General features: G+C 45.0%; 1 protein-coding gene across 1 annotated transcript; it reads left to right on the forward strand.

Moving 5' to 3' along the window:
* Positions 1 to 320: 320 nt before the first annotated feature.
* Positions 321 to 17,765, forward strand: ACBD3 (acyl-CoA binding domain containing 3). Its single transcript, XM_032103304.1, has 8 exons — positions 321 to 594; positions 7,576 to 7,717; positions 8,739 to 8,879; positions 9,591 to 9,749; positions 11,173 to 11,347; positions 13,789 to 13,981; positions 14,612 to 14,896; positions 15,671 to 17,765. The coding sequence occupies exons 1-8, from the start codon at positions 336 to 338 to the stop codon at positions 15,880 to 15,882; spliced, it is 1,566 nt and encodes a 521-aa protein (XP_031959195.1). The 5' UTR covers positions 321 to 335; the 3' UTR covers positions 15,883 to 17,765.
* Positions 17,766 to 17,996: the final 231 nt, after the last annotated feature.

The raw sequence follows: 17,996 nt of genomic DNA on the forward strand, positions 1-17,996 counted from the left end.
GGATAACGCTGCTGAAAAAACATTATCCCGTCTATGAAGTAACCAAGAAGCGCGGGCAGGGCGCCCGGCGGCGGCTCCCGCAGACAGTCACGCCCCCGGATTCCCGGGGTCCGGCAGCCCAGCCCCAGGAGCAGGCAGTGCCCCTGAGGGGAAGGGGCGAGGGGGCCGCCAGCCGCCTCCCCGGGCGCACCCCGCGGCCCGGCAGCCGCGGCTCGGGGCGGGGCGGGGCGGGGCCGCGGGCGGGCCCGGAAGATCCGGGTCGGAGGGGACGGGAAGTCGGGACGTGGCCGCCGCAGCGGAGTAGGAGGCGGAGGGCGGGCGGGAGGCGGCGGAGGATGGCGGCGGTGCTGAGCTCGGACCGGCTCGAGGTCTCGGTGGACGGGCTGACGCTGAGCCCCAACGCCGAGGTGCCGCCCTGCGAAGCGCGGCCGGCGCAGGGCGAGCCGGCGGCGGGGCGGGGCCGAGCGGGCCCCGGCTCCCCGGGCGCGGCGGAGGCCGGCGGCGAGGCGGCGGAGGAGGCTGCGCTGAGCCTGGAGCGGTGCTGGGGCTTCGCGCTGGAGGAGCTCTATGGGCTGGCGCTGCGCTTCTTCAAAGGTGAGCCCGGCCGCCGGCCCGGCCCGCACCGCCCCCCGCCAGAGCCGGGGCAGCCACCGGCACCGGGGAGCCCCGGGCGGCATCGCCTGCCGGGCCGGCCTGCGGGTCCCCCGAGAGCCGCGGGGGGCAGCCCCGGGAGGGCTCGGTGTGCCGTGGCGAGCAGCGTGTCCTGGCGGCCCGCGGGGATGCCCTTTTCCTGGTGCCGGCCGGGAGCCGGGGCGGGGGGCGGGAGGAGAGGCTGCCCCGGGCCGCGGTGTGGCCGCTCGGCGGGGCCGGCGGGCACTGCCGGGGGTCTGCAGCACCCGGCCGAAAATCGGAGCCACAAAGCTCCGTGCTGGTGGCACGGGAAGGGAAAGCTCGCAGACGTGGGCGAGGAGCGCTCGCCGTGAGTGGTGCCGCCCCTGCTGACAGCCCGCGTCCTGGCGGGAGGTGTCGTGCCGTCTCCTCAGCCTGCCAGCTCCAGGGCTGGCTGTGCTGCTTCAGGACGAGAGGGCACAGCCTTAAGCTGCGCTAGGGGAAGTTTAGGTTGGACATTACAAAGAATTTCTACACAAAAAGGATGATTGGACATTGGAATGGGCTGCCCAGGGAGGTGGTGGAGTCACTGTCCCTGGAGGTGTTTAAGGAAGGACTGGACGTGGCACTCCATGCCATGGTCCGGTTGACATGGTGGTGTTCGGTCATAAGTTGGGAGTCGATGTTGTCAGAGATCTTTTCCAACCTAGATGATTCTATGGTTCTGTGTGCCGCCATGACTCCAGCAGGTAGCCACAGAATACCTGGGGTGTAGACCTGGAGTGTTTTTCCCGGGATCCCCTGCAGCCAGGTTTGCTTCTGTGGGAAGCTGGAGTTAGCTGGCCACACTTGGTTTCCTCCGGAGGGGGAAGTGGGCTGTGGTGTTTCGGGGGAAGAGCTATGCTCACTGCATCGAGCATGTTTCAGTGATGTGTCACTCCCATGGCTCTCAAGCACACACTGCTTCAGGTGGAGCAGGGGGAGCAGGGAGCCCAGCCACATGCCTGCACTAGGGAAGGCAAGCTCTGCACTTGGAAAGGTCGGTCTTGTGGCAGTCAATTGCTAGATGACCTCCCAGAGAGGTTGCCTCTTCTAAGAGCAAGCACTGCTGGCCGGTGGAAATGCTGCTGGAAGGACAAAGTTGTCTTTTCTTCGCATTGGCTGACCTGCACCTGCTAGCTGTTAGGAGCATGTAAGGCTCTAAGCAGTTTTCTTAAGCCCTGGTTCTTTGACTCTGTTCTGATGCCCTTCCACAAAGCAGTTATTTTGTTAGCATGCTAATATACAGAGGTATTACTTTTTTAAGCTGTAAAAAAAGTAAGAGATTGTAAGATCTTATATTTTTTTTCCTCTTTTATCATAGGTTATCAGGTTGTGGAAGCATTGTACTTAATGTCTCTCCTTTCTGTAAAAGAAGTTGCTTAAATAGTTCTGATTTTGTTTAATGGTGCAGAAAGAAATGTCTCTGCAGTAGCAAATTCCTTGTCTCAGTCAGCTGTGGTCTTCTTCTGTCTTGGGTTGAATATTCTACAGGAACCTGTGTTTACAGCGCAAAAGTGCTGTGAATTACTTAATCTGTATTACTGCTATGTAGATAAGCAATAACCTATATCTATTATATCACATGTTTTAACAGAATTTATGTTCTGACTTTATCTCCTCTTGAATGGTGAAGTCTGTGGGGTGTTACTTGTGTGTAGGTTCCAGTTCCTTGCCTTGTACTGTCTTAGCAATGTTTTTTTTTGTTGCTGTCTTTTTAATCAAAACTTAATATCGACATGTTTTAGCTTACTCCCACTCCTTTTTTAGCCTTCTGCAATTTCTTGTAACTCAAGGATTTGCTCGTAAGAGGAGAATTTTCCCCATTCAATTGTATTGTCAGTCTTTCCAGTGAAAACCTTATTTCTTTATCCTTATGGCTGGAATAACTCACTCAGAGTCATTGGCCATCATTTCATCTGTAGATTTCTTCCTGAAAGTGACATAACACGAAGATTTTTATTTATAGATCTGATGGGGAGCTACAGGAGCTTGTAATACTTGGGTTACTGATTCTGCCGGCTTGTTCTGTATCTGCGCAGCTCCAAAAATAAGTGGTCTCGTTTCCAAATTATTTTCATACATCTGCTGTTAGAACAACTGTGCGAGTGGGCATACTTGGTTAGCAGCCCCGTGCATGCCAAGGAGCAAACAGGGATTCCTCCTGTACTTCCAGAGGCCATATATCTATCTGAAGGGTGCCCCATGTTAATAGGTCAGTGCTGAGACCTTGTTTCTGACCATTCTTCTAAAAAACTCCGCTGATAGTTAAGCAGTGTCTTTTCTGCTTCAGTGTGCAGCCTGAGTTGTCTGTAGCTCAGGGTGTACTTTCTTCCAAGGGAAGTTGAATCTGATCAAAATACTTCGAGTTTGCTTATTACAATGACTGCTAGTACTTGTCAGTGGTGGCATAATGCAGGTAACAGAATTGCTCAGAGACAAGACAGGATGAGCGTGTGTGTAAACAATGTGCAAAGCACGACAGAAACTAGGCTAGGATATTAAAGAGACTCAAAAGCTACTTTATTCTGTCTCTGATAAAGACAAATCTAAAGCAGATCTAAAATGCTTCACCCTGGGTCACTTCACTGTCAGGCCTTAGGCTGTGCTGGAGATGTGCACTATCTTTTTTTTTTTTAACATTCATTATGGCTTGTGAAGAGAGCTTTTCAGAGTAACAGAGGCATAGAAAATAGATGGTAACCATGTTCCAGTACATTTTTCTGTGGGAAACAAGAGCCTTCTTTCCCTTATTCACTCTTTCCCTTCCTGCTCTGTTAAGCCTAGTGCAGGTCAAGCAGCATTTTGGCTGCCATTAAGAAGCTGCTCCACTGTGCTGGATCCAGTGTGCAGTGGAGAACAGTCATGTTACAGTCATTGTACATTTCTTTGTCTCTAGGACTGCCTGTAATTGTGAGCCCTGGGGCAACTGGCACAGTAGAGGTGTCTCTGATTGCTTATTCTGCTTGCTTGGTACAGGTTATGCCAGTGAAGGTAACCTGTTCAAGCTCTGTCCTGAAGCAGGAGAGGGTGGCTTGCATAGCTCTGCCAGCAAATCTCTCCCAGGATCAGCCTGGCTTTGTTGTTTTCCACATCCTGTCATTGAAATACCAATGCAGCCAACCTTCAATATATGACAGTCCCTGAAGTGTTCGTGCACTGTCTAAAGTGATTTGCAGTGCAGCACATCTGAGCAGACAGTACATAAACCATATCATTTTGGTATCTAAAAGCTCTCCTGGAATGTTAAGTACTCTAATTTTCTTTGACTGCCCTGAGTTATTTCCTCTTATCCTAACAAGAATGCATCTTCAGCCTCAGCAGAACATCATTCTCAATTAATTGTTTGACCTCTTTTTTTTGAGCACTAATTTGATGGCATGATTGTAATTCTTAAGTTAAGTAGGCTCTTGTTTTCAAGAATATGAAAACCTCTATAATGTATCTACATTTGTGAAGTTGAGCTTTGATCATATTTAATTGGAAGGGCCAGTCAGTAATTCTTCTGTTGATGCAGAACACACTTGCAGGAGAGGAGGATTAGGAGTGTAAGGGTGTACTGGGATCTGCAGGCAGCAGTTCAGTCCTTACACTTCTCAGTTTTGGTCTTGCTCATTAAAACTTTGCAAATGAATAGAATTAACATATGTGATTTCTGCTTCTAAAGCTATGAGGTGAAAAATCACACTTCACAAACTGTTTTCTAGCTGCTTCTAGATGACTCAACTGAATGCTGTCCCAAGGAAATCAGGCATTTAGAGTGGGTGCAGTAGGTGAAGTTGGCGTGGAAGGTGCAGCATGGTGTGCCATGTTTCTTACAGGGGGAGAAAAGCTGAAGTTACCCTGGACTAAAAGTGTCTTGCACAATGCAGTCTCTTAAGCATATTTCTTAAACTCCTTTGTGTCTAAACTTGTGGGTTTTTATCAATTCATGTCAATAATACAGTGCCACATAGTGACAAAAGCCCCTCTCATTACTAGTAACAGCTTCATCTTTCTGTTGTGGTTGAAAACTGAGTGCCTTCCTGGCCTTGTTGGGTCAGGGGTACCAGTGGCATAGGGAAGGTTGTACATTTGCTGTATTACTGCTGTGCAGGTCCTTTGGATTTCTCAGTATGTTCCCTGGAGCTCTTTGATGTTCTCCCACTTCCCGACAGCCGTATGAGGTGTGTGGGTAATGCCTGCTGAAATGGTGCGTTCACGGATGCTTGCATACATTTGGCACTTGTACTTGTCTAGACACACTAATGCTCCTTTTGGCATATTTGACTTCACAGATGAGTTCAGGTCCTCTGGTTCATTTAAACACCAACAATTCCAAATCCTTGGGATGATTGTACAGTGTGGCTCATGCTGTAGAGTTTAACTGCAAAATAGTATGAAACTTAACTTCACTGACTGGCTGCAAGTGTTTTTCTGATAATTTGCTTCTAAGCTACATTATCTACAAGTCACTGAAAGCCTGTCTTGTGTTTTTCTTCTCTGTCTCTTTCCCTCTCTTATTTAGCTTGTTTGTTGTTCTTCCCTTGGGTCACCATTCTTTGTAAATGCAGATTTTGGCTTCTCTCAGTAATTAGGGCATGAGGTCTGACTTCTCTGTTCTGTGAAAATGCAGATGTGCTGTGCATTGAATGGGAAATGAAGGGTTTTTCCCTTTAACTCTCTTCAGGAGTGAGTTCAAATACTGATGATGTTATCTGGCTTAGGTAGCAGGTTAGTACAGCAAATAGCTGTATGTTTTGCCAGACAGATACAGGTACACAGGTTGTGAAAAGTAAACTGTGCTATAGGGACCCCCTTGAGAACCACACTTTGCTCAGAAGCCTGGCAAAATTTCAGTGTAGTACCTTTGTCAGTTGACGTGCTTTGTAGCACACTGCCCCAGGATATTAAGTATTGCTTAAAAGTACATGCTGTTTATTGAGGCTAATGGAAGTGCTTGTTACCTAATAAGTAAATTCTGAGTTGAGTGTGAAGTGTGAAGAATTGAGGAAAAACAGAGAGGCTCTTTGGAAGGCCTGAGAGCAGGAGTTGAAAGCTTGAGGTGATTTGCATCCCTTAAGGATCACAAACTTGGGGTGGGAAGGGACTGCTGGGGATTGTCAGGTTTAGCCCTCCTTTTCAGTTCAGGCTTCATGGCACTGTCTCCATTTGGGTTTTGAACATCTCCAATCATGGAGACATAAAAACTTCTCAGGGTAACCTGTTCCAGTGCTCCATCGCTCTCAGTTTAAAAAACAAAAACAACATCATAAAAAAAACAACTTAAAGCAAACAAACAAAACCCCACAAAAAATGCTTAAGTGGCATTTCCTGTACTTCAGTTTGTGTCAGGTGCCTCTTGTCCTTTCAATGTATAACACTGAGTAGACTCTGGTTCAGTTTTTACATGCCCTGCCCCCCACTTTCTACCCCACCAGATATTTTTGGAAGTAGATATTTTTGTGGAGAAAGGCTTCTGTTTGTGAAGCTGGCAGCTGTATTTGCTGTAAGGTTGTGTGACACTGGGACAATAGCAAATACTTGAAATTCTGCAAGAGAGATATGAACTTCTAGGAATGGATAATAAGTAATTAAATGTTTGCCTTCCTAATCATTTGATTGTGGCTTCAAAACAAATGGCATGCATGTAGTGGTTCCTTGTGATGTCTCAGCTGAGTAAGTCCAGCAATCTACTGAACTTTCTCTGTCAAAAATAGTGTCTTGCTGTGATCTGCAAGCACTTTGCTGCTGGGATTGTGTCTGATTTCCAGAAGTATTTGCTTCTTTTCCTGTTAATAACTGTTCACAAGTGTCAGCCAAGCAATTTTGCAGTGTGTATCAGCCTGAAATTTAGGTGTGGACTGTTCAGTTTGGGGCTGTAAACAACTTGCTCCAAAGGAGAACTGGGAACGAGCGTCATCTTTGTCTCCAGCTCCCAATTACACGGAGAGCAGTGCAGTCATGGGAAGTGACAGTCTTTTACCTCTGGTAGTAGCTTTCTCTTTTCAGCCCTTCCAAAAGGAGATGGTGCTTATTTATTTGTTTTCCTCTTCAAGAAAAATGTCTTTTGCTTAATGAGCAGTGTAGTCACATACAGCAATCCCTGTTTCTTTGATTTGTTTTGACAATTTAAATGTGCTGAAGTAAGTCCTAGCTGAGTAATTCATATATCATTTTAAATCAATGCAAGTATCTTCTTACCAGTAAAAGCGTGCTGGAATCTAACTGAGAATGCTTCAGAAGATGTTCCTGTGGAGCCACTGGAACATGTTCAGGCTTATGTTGCCTTCTTATTGTCAGAGTTCACTGTATGTGTTCGTGCTGATGGAGTCAGCTGCAAGGCTTTTCATTGTGAGGGGCTATTCCAGCTGCCTTGGCCAAGGGCAGCAATTGTATTCCCTCAGGGAAAACTCTACTTGACTCTTAATTTTTCCTCTCTGGAGTTTTCCTTGCCTTCAACCTTGGTTGTTCAGCTTTCATCAATGTGAAGAGCGTGAAAGGAGAGCAATTTATAAAGTTAACATCATGTGTTTCTTTATGGAAAATCCTTCCTGTGCACACTAGAGTAGACTTGGCAGACACACTTGAATTCAGTTAAGGTTTTTAAATATTTCGGAGATACAGATCCGTATAGTGTGACGTTCAACAAATTAATGTAAATATTTATGTGATAACTGACTCACTAAGGCTGACTGTAGATAGTGGGATGCAAAGCACTCTGCACTGAAGTTTTCATTAGCTGAAGTAGATGTGTTTCTTCTGGACAGATCTGTATTTTATTTAGATAGAACTGACTTAATTTGTCTAACCTTTTGTGACTTGACTTTTTAACTTTTTTTTCTTTTTTTTTAATGGTGAAAATCATGGTAATGGTTATGCAACATCCTCATTCCTATTCTGTGCTTAATTAGTCACAACAGTGAAATTTTCTTTTTTTTCCTACAGAAAAAGATGGCAAAGCCTTTCATCCAACATATGAAGAAAAGCTCAAACTTGTGGCACTGCACAAGCAGGTTCTGCTGGGACCTTACAACCCTGACACTTGCCCTGAAGTTGGATTCTTTGATGTGCTGGGCAATGATAGAAGGTAAAAGGGCAGGTGCTTTTGTTGGTCTTAACTCTGCTTTTCCTGGGTGAAGATAACATCATCCAATTTCTACAAGTATGTGGGTTATCTCCAGTGTGTCTATGCTAGTGGAAAGTGAAAGTGGCCTCTTTAAGTACATCTTAGAAGTGTGAGTCACAGTTCAGTACAGGAATGAACAGAAGATTGTTTGGGATTTTTTTTCAACCACGCTAGAAGCTGCTGTGCTGACAGTCCAGTTTCTCATAGAAGTTTAAGATGCATTAATGTGCAGGCCCCTGTTTCATCCACACCATGGTTACAGCTGGCCAAGCCTTTTGCCAGTGGTAGAAGCATTTGCCATAGCTTGTCCCAACACCAAAGATAATTTCTGAAGTCAGATACCTGATGGATTCAAACTCTGAGTAAATATTTTATGAGACATGGGAAGTCTCAGGTATGTCTCTTGTGTTGCTTGCAGCTCAGGCTGTACTTCTCATGTTCATTGTTGCTCTTTTCAGTGTTCTAGAGTGAAGGCAATGTGCAACACAGCAGTGGCTTCTCTGAGATGGGTCCAGTACACTGCTTTTGCACAAATGGATGCAGTTTTTCTTAGGAAGAACAAGGCTGTTTCTTTCAACTAACTGAAGTGCTGTAATCAATAGTTGTCACTGTGTTTTTTCATTCAGGAAAATGTATACTTTTTTTTTCCACAAACTGGAGTGGAAGGAGGTTAAAAAAATGCTTTAGATTCACTTGTAGCTGGGAAGTTTTTGGACGTAGTTCAGCATTCAAAGTAGGGTTGATGGGATGTATGAGATTTCATGTAAGAGCTGAGTTATCGCTCTTTGGAAGAGTGGCTCTTGTGCAGGCAGAAGAGAACATTTTACTGTCTTTGGGAAGAAGCTGTTGGTTCTCTGAAACTGCACATGATAAAATTTGGTTCCCAGTCGCCCAACTTTTTCTTTCTTTGCTGGGCTGTCAGAGCTCACAACTGGGTTGAAAAGAGTTCAGTCTGTTATTTCAGCTGATTTCTCTCTCTCAGGAAGGAATGGGCTGCCCTTGGAAATATGTCAAAGCAAAAAGCTATGACAGAATTTGTCAAGCTCCTGCATAGGTGCTGCCACTTGTTCTCGACATATGTCACTTCCCACAAGATAGAGAAAGAAGAGCAAGAAAAGAAAAGGTAACATTTGGGTGCTTTGATGTTGGTATCTATGAAATGTGTAACTCTTGGCCTGTGGACGGTATCACAGCTTAGGTTGGAGTTGTCTTGGGAAGGGAAATGCTTGAAGTGTAGGTGGCTGTGGTATCATTTGATCTCTTTAAGCCTTATTACTTTGCCAGTAGTGAGCAGTTGTTTAGGAGTTTTAAAAATTTTGCTGATACTGTTATCTGCTTAAGAAGAGCTGCTTCACAAAATGTCTGTGGACTAAATATACAGAGAACATTAAATTGTCAGGTTTTAAATTATATTAAACTTTAAACTCCTAATATGGGTTAGCAGCTTGACAAAGGCTGTCTTATTATTGCTTCCAGATGTGATTATTAAACCATGATACCCACATCATTACTGAACATGTGCTAAAGCTTGGAAGATATGTTTAAAGCTTCCAGGCAGCTTTTTCTGCTGCTCTCTGCTACAGGTAGCACAGTAACAGGTTAGCATGAATATCAAATTGTAACACAGAATCTCCCCTTGTCGTGCTGCTGAGTGCAGTGATGTGGTTTTTTCGTGTGTCCAGTAAGACACTTCTCCAGGCCCGTTTAAGTGTGAGGAGATGATACCAAACAAAAAGCCTCACTGGGCAGGCAAAAGGCAGGTTGCAGCATGTTGAAAAGAACTCATCCTAGGATTGTTGGGATGCTGAAATGGCTTATTGAGTGGATGTTGCAGAAGAGAAGAGGAAGAGCGAAGGCGGCGTGAAGAGGAGGAGCGGGAGCGGTTACAAAAGGAAGAAGAAAAACGGAGGCGAGAAGAAGAGGAAAGACTGAGAAGGGAAGAAGAGGAGAGGAGGAGAATAGAGGAGGAACGACTTCGGATGGAACAGCAGAAGTGAGTAGTGGAAACAAACAACACTTCAAAGAAAATAACTGCCTTGCACTTGAGACAAGGAATATACAGTTCTAATTATATTGCATTGTTCCCATCGCATCCAGATGCTGAAAACACAGATCTGGCTTTGCCCCCGTGATATTTAGGAGAATAGTAAAGCTGTTCCACATCAGTCAGCAACTATTTTCCACAATAAAAATGTCTTTGCAGGGGGTGTCTCTGAAGTAGATCCTGTGCTTGCTATGTAGTGGTTTTGAGAAGGGAGCAAATAATTAAACCTCAAGTTTTACTGCTTGTTTAACATGGTGAGAGCCAGAGGAGTGTAAGAGACAGACATAAATTAACATATACAGTAGAAAGTGTTGCACAGTGCTAAGTAGCAAGAAGTGTGGTATGCCTTGAAGTTGAGGGAGTTTTTTACATGAATGGGAGTTGTGTATTAAGAGGGCATAGCAGGTTACAGAGATAAAAGAGTTTAGACAGAAAAGGAATGTGGATACCAAGTGTATCTAAACTGGTCACAGTTTGCTGAAGAGCAGTAAATCTTGCTCCTTGGGATATTAGACCAGTCTAATACTGATGCTTTAGAACATAATTTTTGGGGATGGAAGAAGAGTGGGAAGGAAAGAATTTTTCTTGCAATTGTGTGATACTTCTTCCTTCCTCTGAAACATTGATAGCTGGTCACTGAAGAATGTAATGTGAGACAGGCCCTGGATCTATCTAGTCATTTTACCATAGAGTTTCTCTTAGTTCTTTGGAGAGAGGAGAAAAACAGCCTGTGCATGTGTAACCCATGTGTTCCTCCTAAAGTTTCAGCAGTTGAGTTTGCTGGAGATGCAGATGCCTCATATGGCAGCATTTTTTTTGTTGTTCCTGAATTAGGCCACTGTCAGTCATGTTTTTCATACTTGTTTGCATACTGACCAGGGAAACTAAGATAGTAATGTGATGTGTTTTTCTTAAGATTCACCAAAAAGCATTGGTGTGCTGTGCCACAGCAGGTTTGTTCTTACCAATATTTTTAGCAGGTCTGCTGGAAGAGTGGTTTCTGGAAAAAGCATATGTAGATTTTTTTCCTTTGCTTGTTTGAGAAATTCAGTCATGTGGGTTTTTTATAGCACTACCTCTTTATCAGACTACAGATTGAGAATTATGTAAGAGCTCTTGTTGTTTTAACATTTGATGTTTCCAAACATCAAATGGAAAATGTTGCTCCCTTCTTTAGGTTCTCAGCGTATTTTTAGGCAAAACTCACATTTGCATTAGCTGTGGGTTCTGGTCCGTTACATACGTAGGTTGATTTCACCTGGGTTTTGCAGGAATGGAATGAAATGCTTGAAGTGGCCCCAAAGCAGTGAAGTGCAGGGATTTCCCCAGTGCCCTGAGCTGTTGGTAACGCCGGGCTGTGCTTCCCCCGCAGGCAGCAGATCATGGCAGCGCTGAACTCGCAGACGGCCGTGCAGTTCCAGCAGTACGCGGCCCAGCAGTATCCCGGCAACTACGAGCAGCAGCAGATCCTCATCCGGCAGCTCCAGGAGCAGCACTACCAGCAGTACATGCAGCAGCTCTACCAGGTCCAGCTGGCACAGCAGCAGGTATGGCTGGCCAGCTGGGGAGCCTGGGCTTCGTGTCCCGGGCTGTCACTGGGATGCGTTAACTTGTCTGCTGTTATCGCCTTGAAAAGATAATTGCCACAAGGAGAGCTACTGTCATAGTGACTAGTGCTGCTCAGATTCAAACACTAAAGCCCCTTTATTTGTTTCATCTTTTGGAGTAGTTTTCTGAAGCAGCTGTTAATTAAGAAAATTCTGAGCAATCTTTGCTAATGACTTGGTGCAATGTTATTGTTGGAGACCAAATGCGAAGTGCTCTGCTGCAGCATTGGTGATGTGTGTGTGTAATTTAATGACATACCAGTGCGTGTGAGCGTGAACAAACCTCTTCAGGTGACTCTCCTGGAGGTCTGTGCACAGCAGCAGGCTGTGGTCAGCCCTGTGTTCCTAGCTCAGCGTGCATGCACATCACTGTAGCAGCACTGCTGGAGATTGCTCCTCCCTGCCAGCCTGAGCACTGCTGACTTCTCTCTCCTTTTGCACCTGTTGTCTGACTTTAGCACCTGATGAAGTTGCTTGCCTGCGATAAGCTGGTTGTGGTTTGGGTGGGAGACAGACTGTGGCTGCCAGCCTGAGGTTTGTCCTTGAGCTAAAGACCTAAACTTCAGTAACTAATTTCCTGTTATGTCATTTGTATTGTGTTGAGGCTGATGCCCTCAGCAAAGAAATGTCCTAAAAGGGGAGCCATGTGAACCTCATGAAGTTCAACAAGGCCCCTGCACTGGGTCAGGTCTGGGCACTCCCCAGTATTGGTACAGACTTGGGGGTGAATGGGTTGAGAGCAGAGCTGGGCTGGTGGATGAAACACTGGATATGAGCTGGCAGTGGACTTCTGCAGCCCAGGAAGTCAATCATGTCCTGGGATGCAGGAAAACAAGTGTGGCCAGAAGGCAGAGGGATAGAGGTGATGCTCTGCTCTGCTCTCATGACACCCTGCCTGGAGTGCTGCATCCAGCTCTGGGGTCTCCAACACAAGAAGAGCATGGACCTGTTGGAGCAGGTCCAGAGGAAGCCACAAAGATGCTCAGAGGGCCAGAGCACCTCTCCTATGAAGACAATATGAGAGAGCTGGGCTTGTTCAGGCTGGAAAAGAAGCTCTGGGGAAACCTCACTACAGCCTTTCGGTACCTAGAGGAGGTTTATAAGAAACATGAAGAAAGACCTTTTTACCAGGGCCTGTAGTGACAGGATGAGGGGCAAAGGTTTTAATCTGAGAGAGTGTAGGTCTAGATTGAACATGAGGAGGACTTTTTTTTTTTACAGTGAGGGTGGTCAGACACTGGCACAGGTTGCCCAGAGAAGCTGTGGAAGTCCCATCCCAGGAAGTGTTCATGTACAGATTTGATGGAGCTTTGAGCAACCTGGTCTAGTGGAAGGTGTCTGTTCCCATGGCAGGGGTGTGGAACTAGATGATTTTTATAGCTCTCTTCCAAGCCAAACCATGATTGGATGGAGCTGAAGTGGTGTAAGAAAGGCAGAGACTTCCTGCCCTGTTATAGTTTCTTTGGACTTCCCTCATGTAGCTTCCCTAACACTTCCAAGGAATACTTCATTTGGATGCCTGTGACTCAGCTGCATTGGGATCTGTTAGTGCAGTCAGAAAGTGCTGTTCTGCTTACAGATCAGCTTCTGATGCAATTAATTTTGGAAAGGCTGTGTGCAATAGTTTTGTAGAAAAGTTCACACCACATGACTTTCTCTCGGTGCACAAAACTGCTGTAGTAGAAAGTGAAATCTGGACAGCATCTCTGCAATTGCTTAAATTTGAAATCTGATGTTTTTCTATATTGTCTTCATATTCCTGCAGGATACCTATATTGCACTTGTTCATCAAAATCTTGTGATTGCTAGGTTATCCTTTAAAGAGTGGTGCTTTTATCTTTTCCCTGTCCCAAAAAAAAGCCTTTGTTGTCTCTCTGGACTGATAACGAGGGACAGGGAAGTTGCTCTTCTCAGAGAGTTCTCTGTTTAACTCATAAATTGACAAGTAGCTAGTAGACTTTCAATCCTCAGCTCTCTTTAGACCTGGATGAGCTCAGGCTGGGTGGAACCCTTCCAGCCAGCAAAAAACAATTCCAGCAAACAAGCCACACTTCCAACTTTGAAAGAAATGTTATAGGAATGAAAAACTTCCATAGTTAAGTGCAAGAGTATTGTGTGTACCCTAATTAATTTGAAAATTGAATTTTTTTGTTCGGGTTATATCCACGAGCCTAGAAGCAAGTGACTTCACATCCCTTGGTAGTACTGAGTAGATGCAACTGGTTACTGTGTGCTGCTTCTGGTCTTTTGGGTCAAGCCCTCTTCTGGGGTGGAGGGAGAGGTTTTCTCTTTAAATTGTCTTTATACCTTCTGCTGGAAGGTGTAAAACTGGCATCTTGTGAGGGTTTGGTTGTACTTGACTTAAATTCCTGTCGTTTTAGGCAGCCTTACAGAAGCAGCAGGATGCAGTGGTGGCAGCGACAGGGACACCCCTGACTACTGCATCGAAGGTGAACAGCCCTGCCCCAGGGGACACCCCATCCATTAATGGGCAGGCCAGTGCACATGCAGACAGCCCTGAAAAAGAGTTGGATCCAGAGGCTTTGGAAGAAGCACTGGAGAATGGACCAAAAGGTGGGACTAGCTGAATTTCTTTATTAAAAATAAATAGCAAAAGCCTTTCTAAGGGTTCAGGTGTCTTAAGTGGGGTTACAGTGGTTCTTTGTTTGGCTTCATTTGCCTGTGGAAAAGCTAGATTTGATTCCTGGGGCTGCTGTCTCTCGTGGGAGAATAATACTGCAAAGGCAAAGCTCAGCTTTGGGAGGGGAGGGAAAGAGGAAGCAGCAAAAGCATTTCAGCAAGCTGATGGGATCCAGAGCCTCCTTTCACTCTAGACTTGAAGGAAAGGAGCATAAAAGTTCTAGCACAAAGCTGTTCTGGGCAGAAGTATGCTCAGTTTTATTTGAACTGGGGTCAAAACTGTTTAAAGTTCCTTCTAAGTGAGGGGTTCTGTGCAATACAGACCTGTCACCTGTAGCTGTACATTTGCCTTCTGAGGCTTTTCTGCATAAGCACTGTTGGTTTAAATGTGGTGGATGGGTGAACTGGTAGCATTTAGTAGTGTTACAACTAAATTTGCACTGTTTAATACATTTTTTCAGAATTGAGACTTGGGGCCCTCCAGTGCTCCTAAGGCACATTTAAGTATGCAGCATAAATATCTAAAACAAAACCTAACTGGAGTATTTCCTCCCCTCTCTCCAGACTCTGTCCCAGTGATCGCTGCCCCGTCCATGTGGACACGACCCCAGATAAAAGACTTCAAGGAAAAAATCCGTCAGGATGCAGACTCTGTGATCACCGTGGGCCGAGGAGAAGTGGTTACAGTCAGAGTACCAACTCATGAAGAGGGGTCTTACCTCTTTTGGGAGTTTGCTACAGACAATTATGACATTGGTTTTGGGGTGTATTTTGAATGGACAGACTCCCCTAATACTGCAGTCAGTGTGCATGTCAGCGAGTCCAGTGATGATGAGGAGGAAGAGGAAGGTAAGCACGCTAATGTGTATAAACTGTCAGAGTTTGCTGTGAGGGAAGTCCCCATGGATGGTCTTGTGTGTAATCTCCCACTTTCCCTGGCTTCCCTCTGGCTGGAGTCATGTTTTTAAAGCAGCTGAGGCTGGGGAAATCCTTTTCCTAAGTTAACTATTCAGTAAACTAAACTGAAACCTGTGCTATAGTAGAGCACAGCAGATCTGCGCTCTGAAACCTTGGGAAAAATCCCATCCTGCTGTTCAAGAGATGTTTCTAGCCAGGAAGTTTCCTCGAGGCTGCAGCAAAACAGCTTCCGAGAGCAAGTCCTCATGGTGGCTGAGACACAGGTCACAGCCTTTGCCTGTGGGGAAGTCCAGCATACCACCACAAAAATGTTTTGAAATGAGCATGTGATTTGCTTGGAAGGAGCTGCCCTGACTTAGGAAGCAGTGGCTTTCTGGGTATCAATACCAATAATCTGTGGTAATCAGTGGAGGGTGGTTGTCTTGTTGAAAACTGGAGTTTGGCATCTCTACAAACTGACCTGGCTGTGCTGGGGAGACGGGTGTGGTGAGTTTCAATATCAAACTGTAAAAATCATAATAAAGTGAGCATGTTTGGTGATCTTCCTGCTTCTGAGTGCTTCAGCCCCAGCCTTGGTAGGAATCCCTGCAGCTCCTCTCATTCCTAAACTAACAAAGAGGGCCTTGTCCACTAGAGGTTAGTCTGACTTTCTCTTGCAAAGCATCCACCCATGTTCACTGACACCCTTTTTTTTTTCCCTTGCAGAAAATACTAGCAGTGAAGAAAAAGCCAAAAAGAATGCCAACAAGCCTCAGCTAGATGAAATAGTGCCTGTGTACAGACGAGACTGTCACGAAGAAGTGTATGCTGGCAGCCACCAGTACCCAGGGAGAGGAGTTTATCTTCTTAAATTTGACAACTCCTACTCTCTATGGAGGTCAAAAACAGTTTACTACAGAGTTTATTATACTAGATAAAGGTGTGGCTGTGTCTGAGGCTGGGCTGTGCAGAAGATGTCATTTTATTTGGAATTTTCTTCAAGCATAATGGATCTTTTTGAGTCTGTGTTTTATCCTGTCTGTATCTGTATGATTTGTGTGAACTTCTAACAAGTAGACACTGGGATCTTCCTGCTCCATGACACTAATGCATATTGCATTGGGCTTAACACAGGATCTCCCTAACCTTTTTGGGGATTGGAGTCGTTGGCTCCAGTGCTGAGGTCACATCAGTTGCGCTTGTTAAAGCCTCATGAAAAAGGGGGAGGGAGTTGCTGGCTCACTGGCTGAGTGATCTGATGTTTCCAGGTCTGGATGCCTTGACTAACTTGTTAATGGTTAATTTAAAGGTCCCATCAGTAACTGGTAGATTTGGATGCAGTTTGCTGTGTAGCAAGTTTCTCTTAACTGTAATTGAATGTCAGATTTTTTACACCATTAAAACTTGAAACTTTTAAGTTTATGCAGTTTAGAAACAAGTTGTCTCACTTCTGTCCTCATCAAAGAAGAAACATTCAGTTCCTTAAACCAGTGTAGTGTCTCAGACAAGGGTGAACAACGTCCTGAAAGTACAGCAAATAACCTCTTCCCAAGGTGTAAGCTGAATGATGTTTAAAAGTACATGTAACAAGAAGAACCTTAATCTCTCCCCACTGCTAGCCCTAGAATTAAAAAAGTCATTTTTTGATGCAATTGACTTTGAACAGGACACAAACTACTCCTGAATTTAATGGGGTAGACAAAAAGAAAAAAGGCTACAAACTTGAAACCAGTTTTCTGCACAATGTTCTGATTTGGTTTTGTAAGACCTGAATACGCATGTTGTGCATCTGGAGAGCAGTCAGTCACTTTTGATAGAGTATAGGAGTTAATGTTGCACTAATGATGGAAATCACTGCCACTCCATTTTAGTCTGAACTGGTGATAGTGGGGTGCAAACTTTCTGCTTTAATTTGTAACTGTGGGCAGAAAGGCCAGGTGCACATACAGATACTTAACGTAGCTTTAATGTCAATTTCATATGGTTTGGTTGGGGCATTTTGTGTTTTGTATAGTGCAAAAAACCCACAGGTGGCTACTTGGCTTGAGGCTGCAGTAAGAATCCGCTCCCCCTGGAGCCCAGGGGGGACATGTTGCAATAATGACTTGTGCAAGTGCTCTCTGCATGGGTGATGCACCTTGTTACTGAAAGGAAATGGTTGCTTTGGGTCTTAGACCAGCGCTTGCAGTCAGACTTCCATTGATCAGCTGCAGCATGGGCAGTTCCATGGCTAATGATGTTGAGTTGGCGGGGTTTGTTTGAATGGTCAGTTTGTACATACATGATACTTTACTTTTCTCATACCAACCATGGAGATACTTCTCCTAGAGTGCTTAACTTGTCATCTTGCTTTTTGGGTCAGCAACACCGTACCAGCTTACAGCTAGTTAGTGCTGCTTTATCCAAAAACACTGTACAATGTTCTGCTCTTGTGTACATACAGTATATAAACCATGAATTTAGAAAGTACCTTGCTTTTAAAGAAAACTGTATTTAATGTAAAAAAAAGCAAAAAAAAACCAACAAAAAAAAAAACCCTTTTAAAAAGGCAGGCACTAATATATTTCTTCTGGTCTTCAAATTACTTTTTTTTTTGTCCATACAAAAATGTTACAACTTTTTCCTCTAAGAGTATCTGTTCTTGGGAGCGGTGTTTGTCGCTTTAAATGGCAGCACTTACTGTCATGTGTTGGATGTTAGAACTTCTACGTTTTCAGACTTTTTTTTTTATTGCCTCTGGCTGTTGATAGTACAGTACAAGTGCGATTTCAAGATACCTTGAGATAGTATTTAATCCTAATTAAAATACATTTATCTGTAATGCTGTTGGCTTTTTCTTAATTTGCAAACCTTGGCATTGCTGTGTACGGCTCTTGAGCTAAGATAAGCTTGTCATCCTCTCTCCCATATTCAGAGGTTCAGCACTGTGCTCACACTGTGGTCAAAGGCTCTGCCCAGGAATGTCAGTGGCTCGCTGGATGGGGCCACCTGTCCATACTGGAAGAGCCCAGCTTAAACTGCATCATCTCCGGGTTTTGAGTGGGTAGCAGAA

The sequence above is a fragment of the Corvus moneduloides genome, chromosome 3, assembly GCF_009650955.1.
Source record: "Corvus moneduloides isolate bCorMon1 chromosome 3, bCorMon1.pri, whole genome shotgun sequence".
Taxonomy (NCBI): Eukaryota; Metazoa; Chordata; class Aves; order Passeriformes; family Corvidae; genus Corvus; species Corvus moneduloides.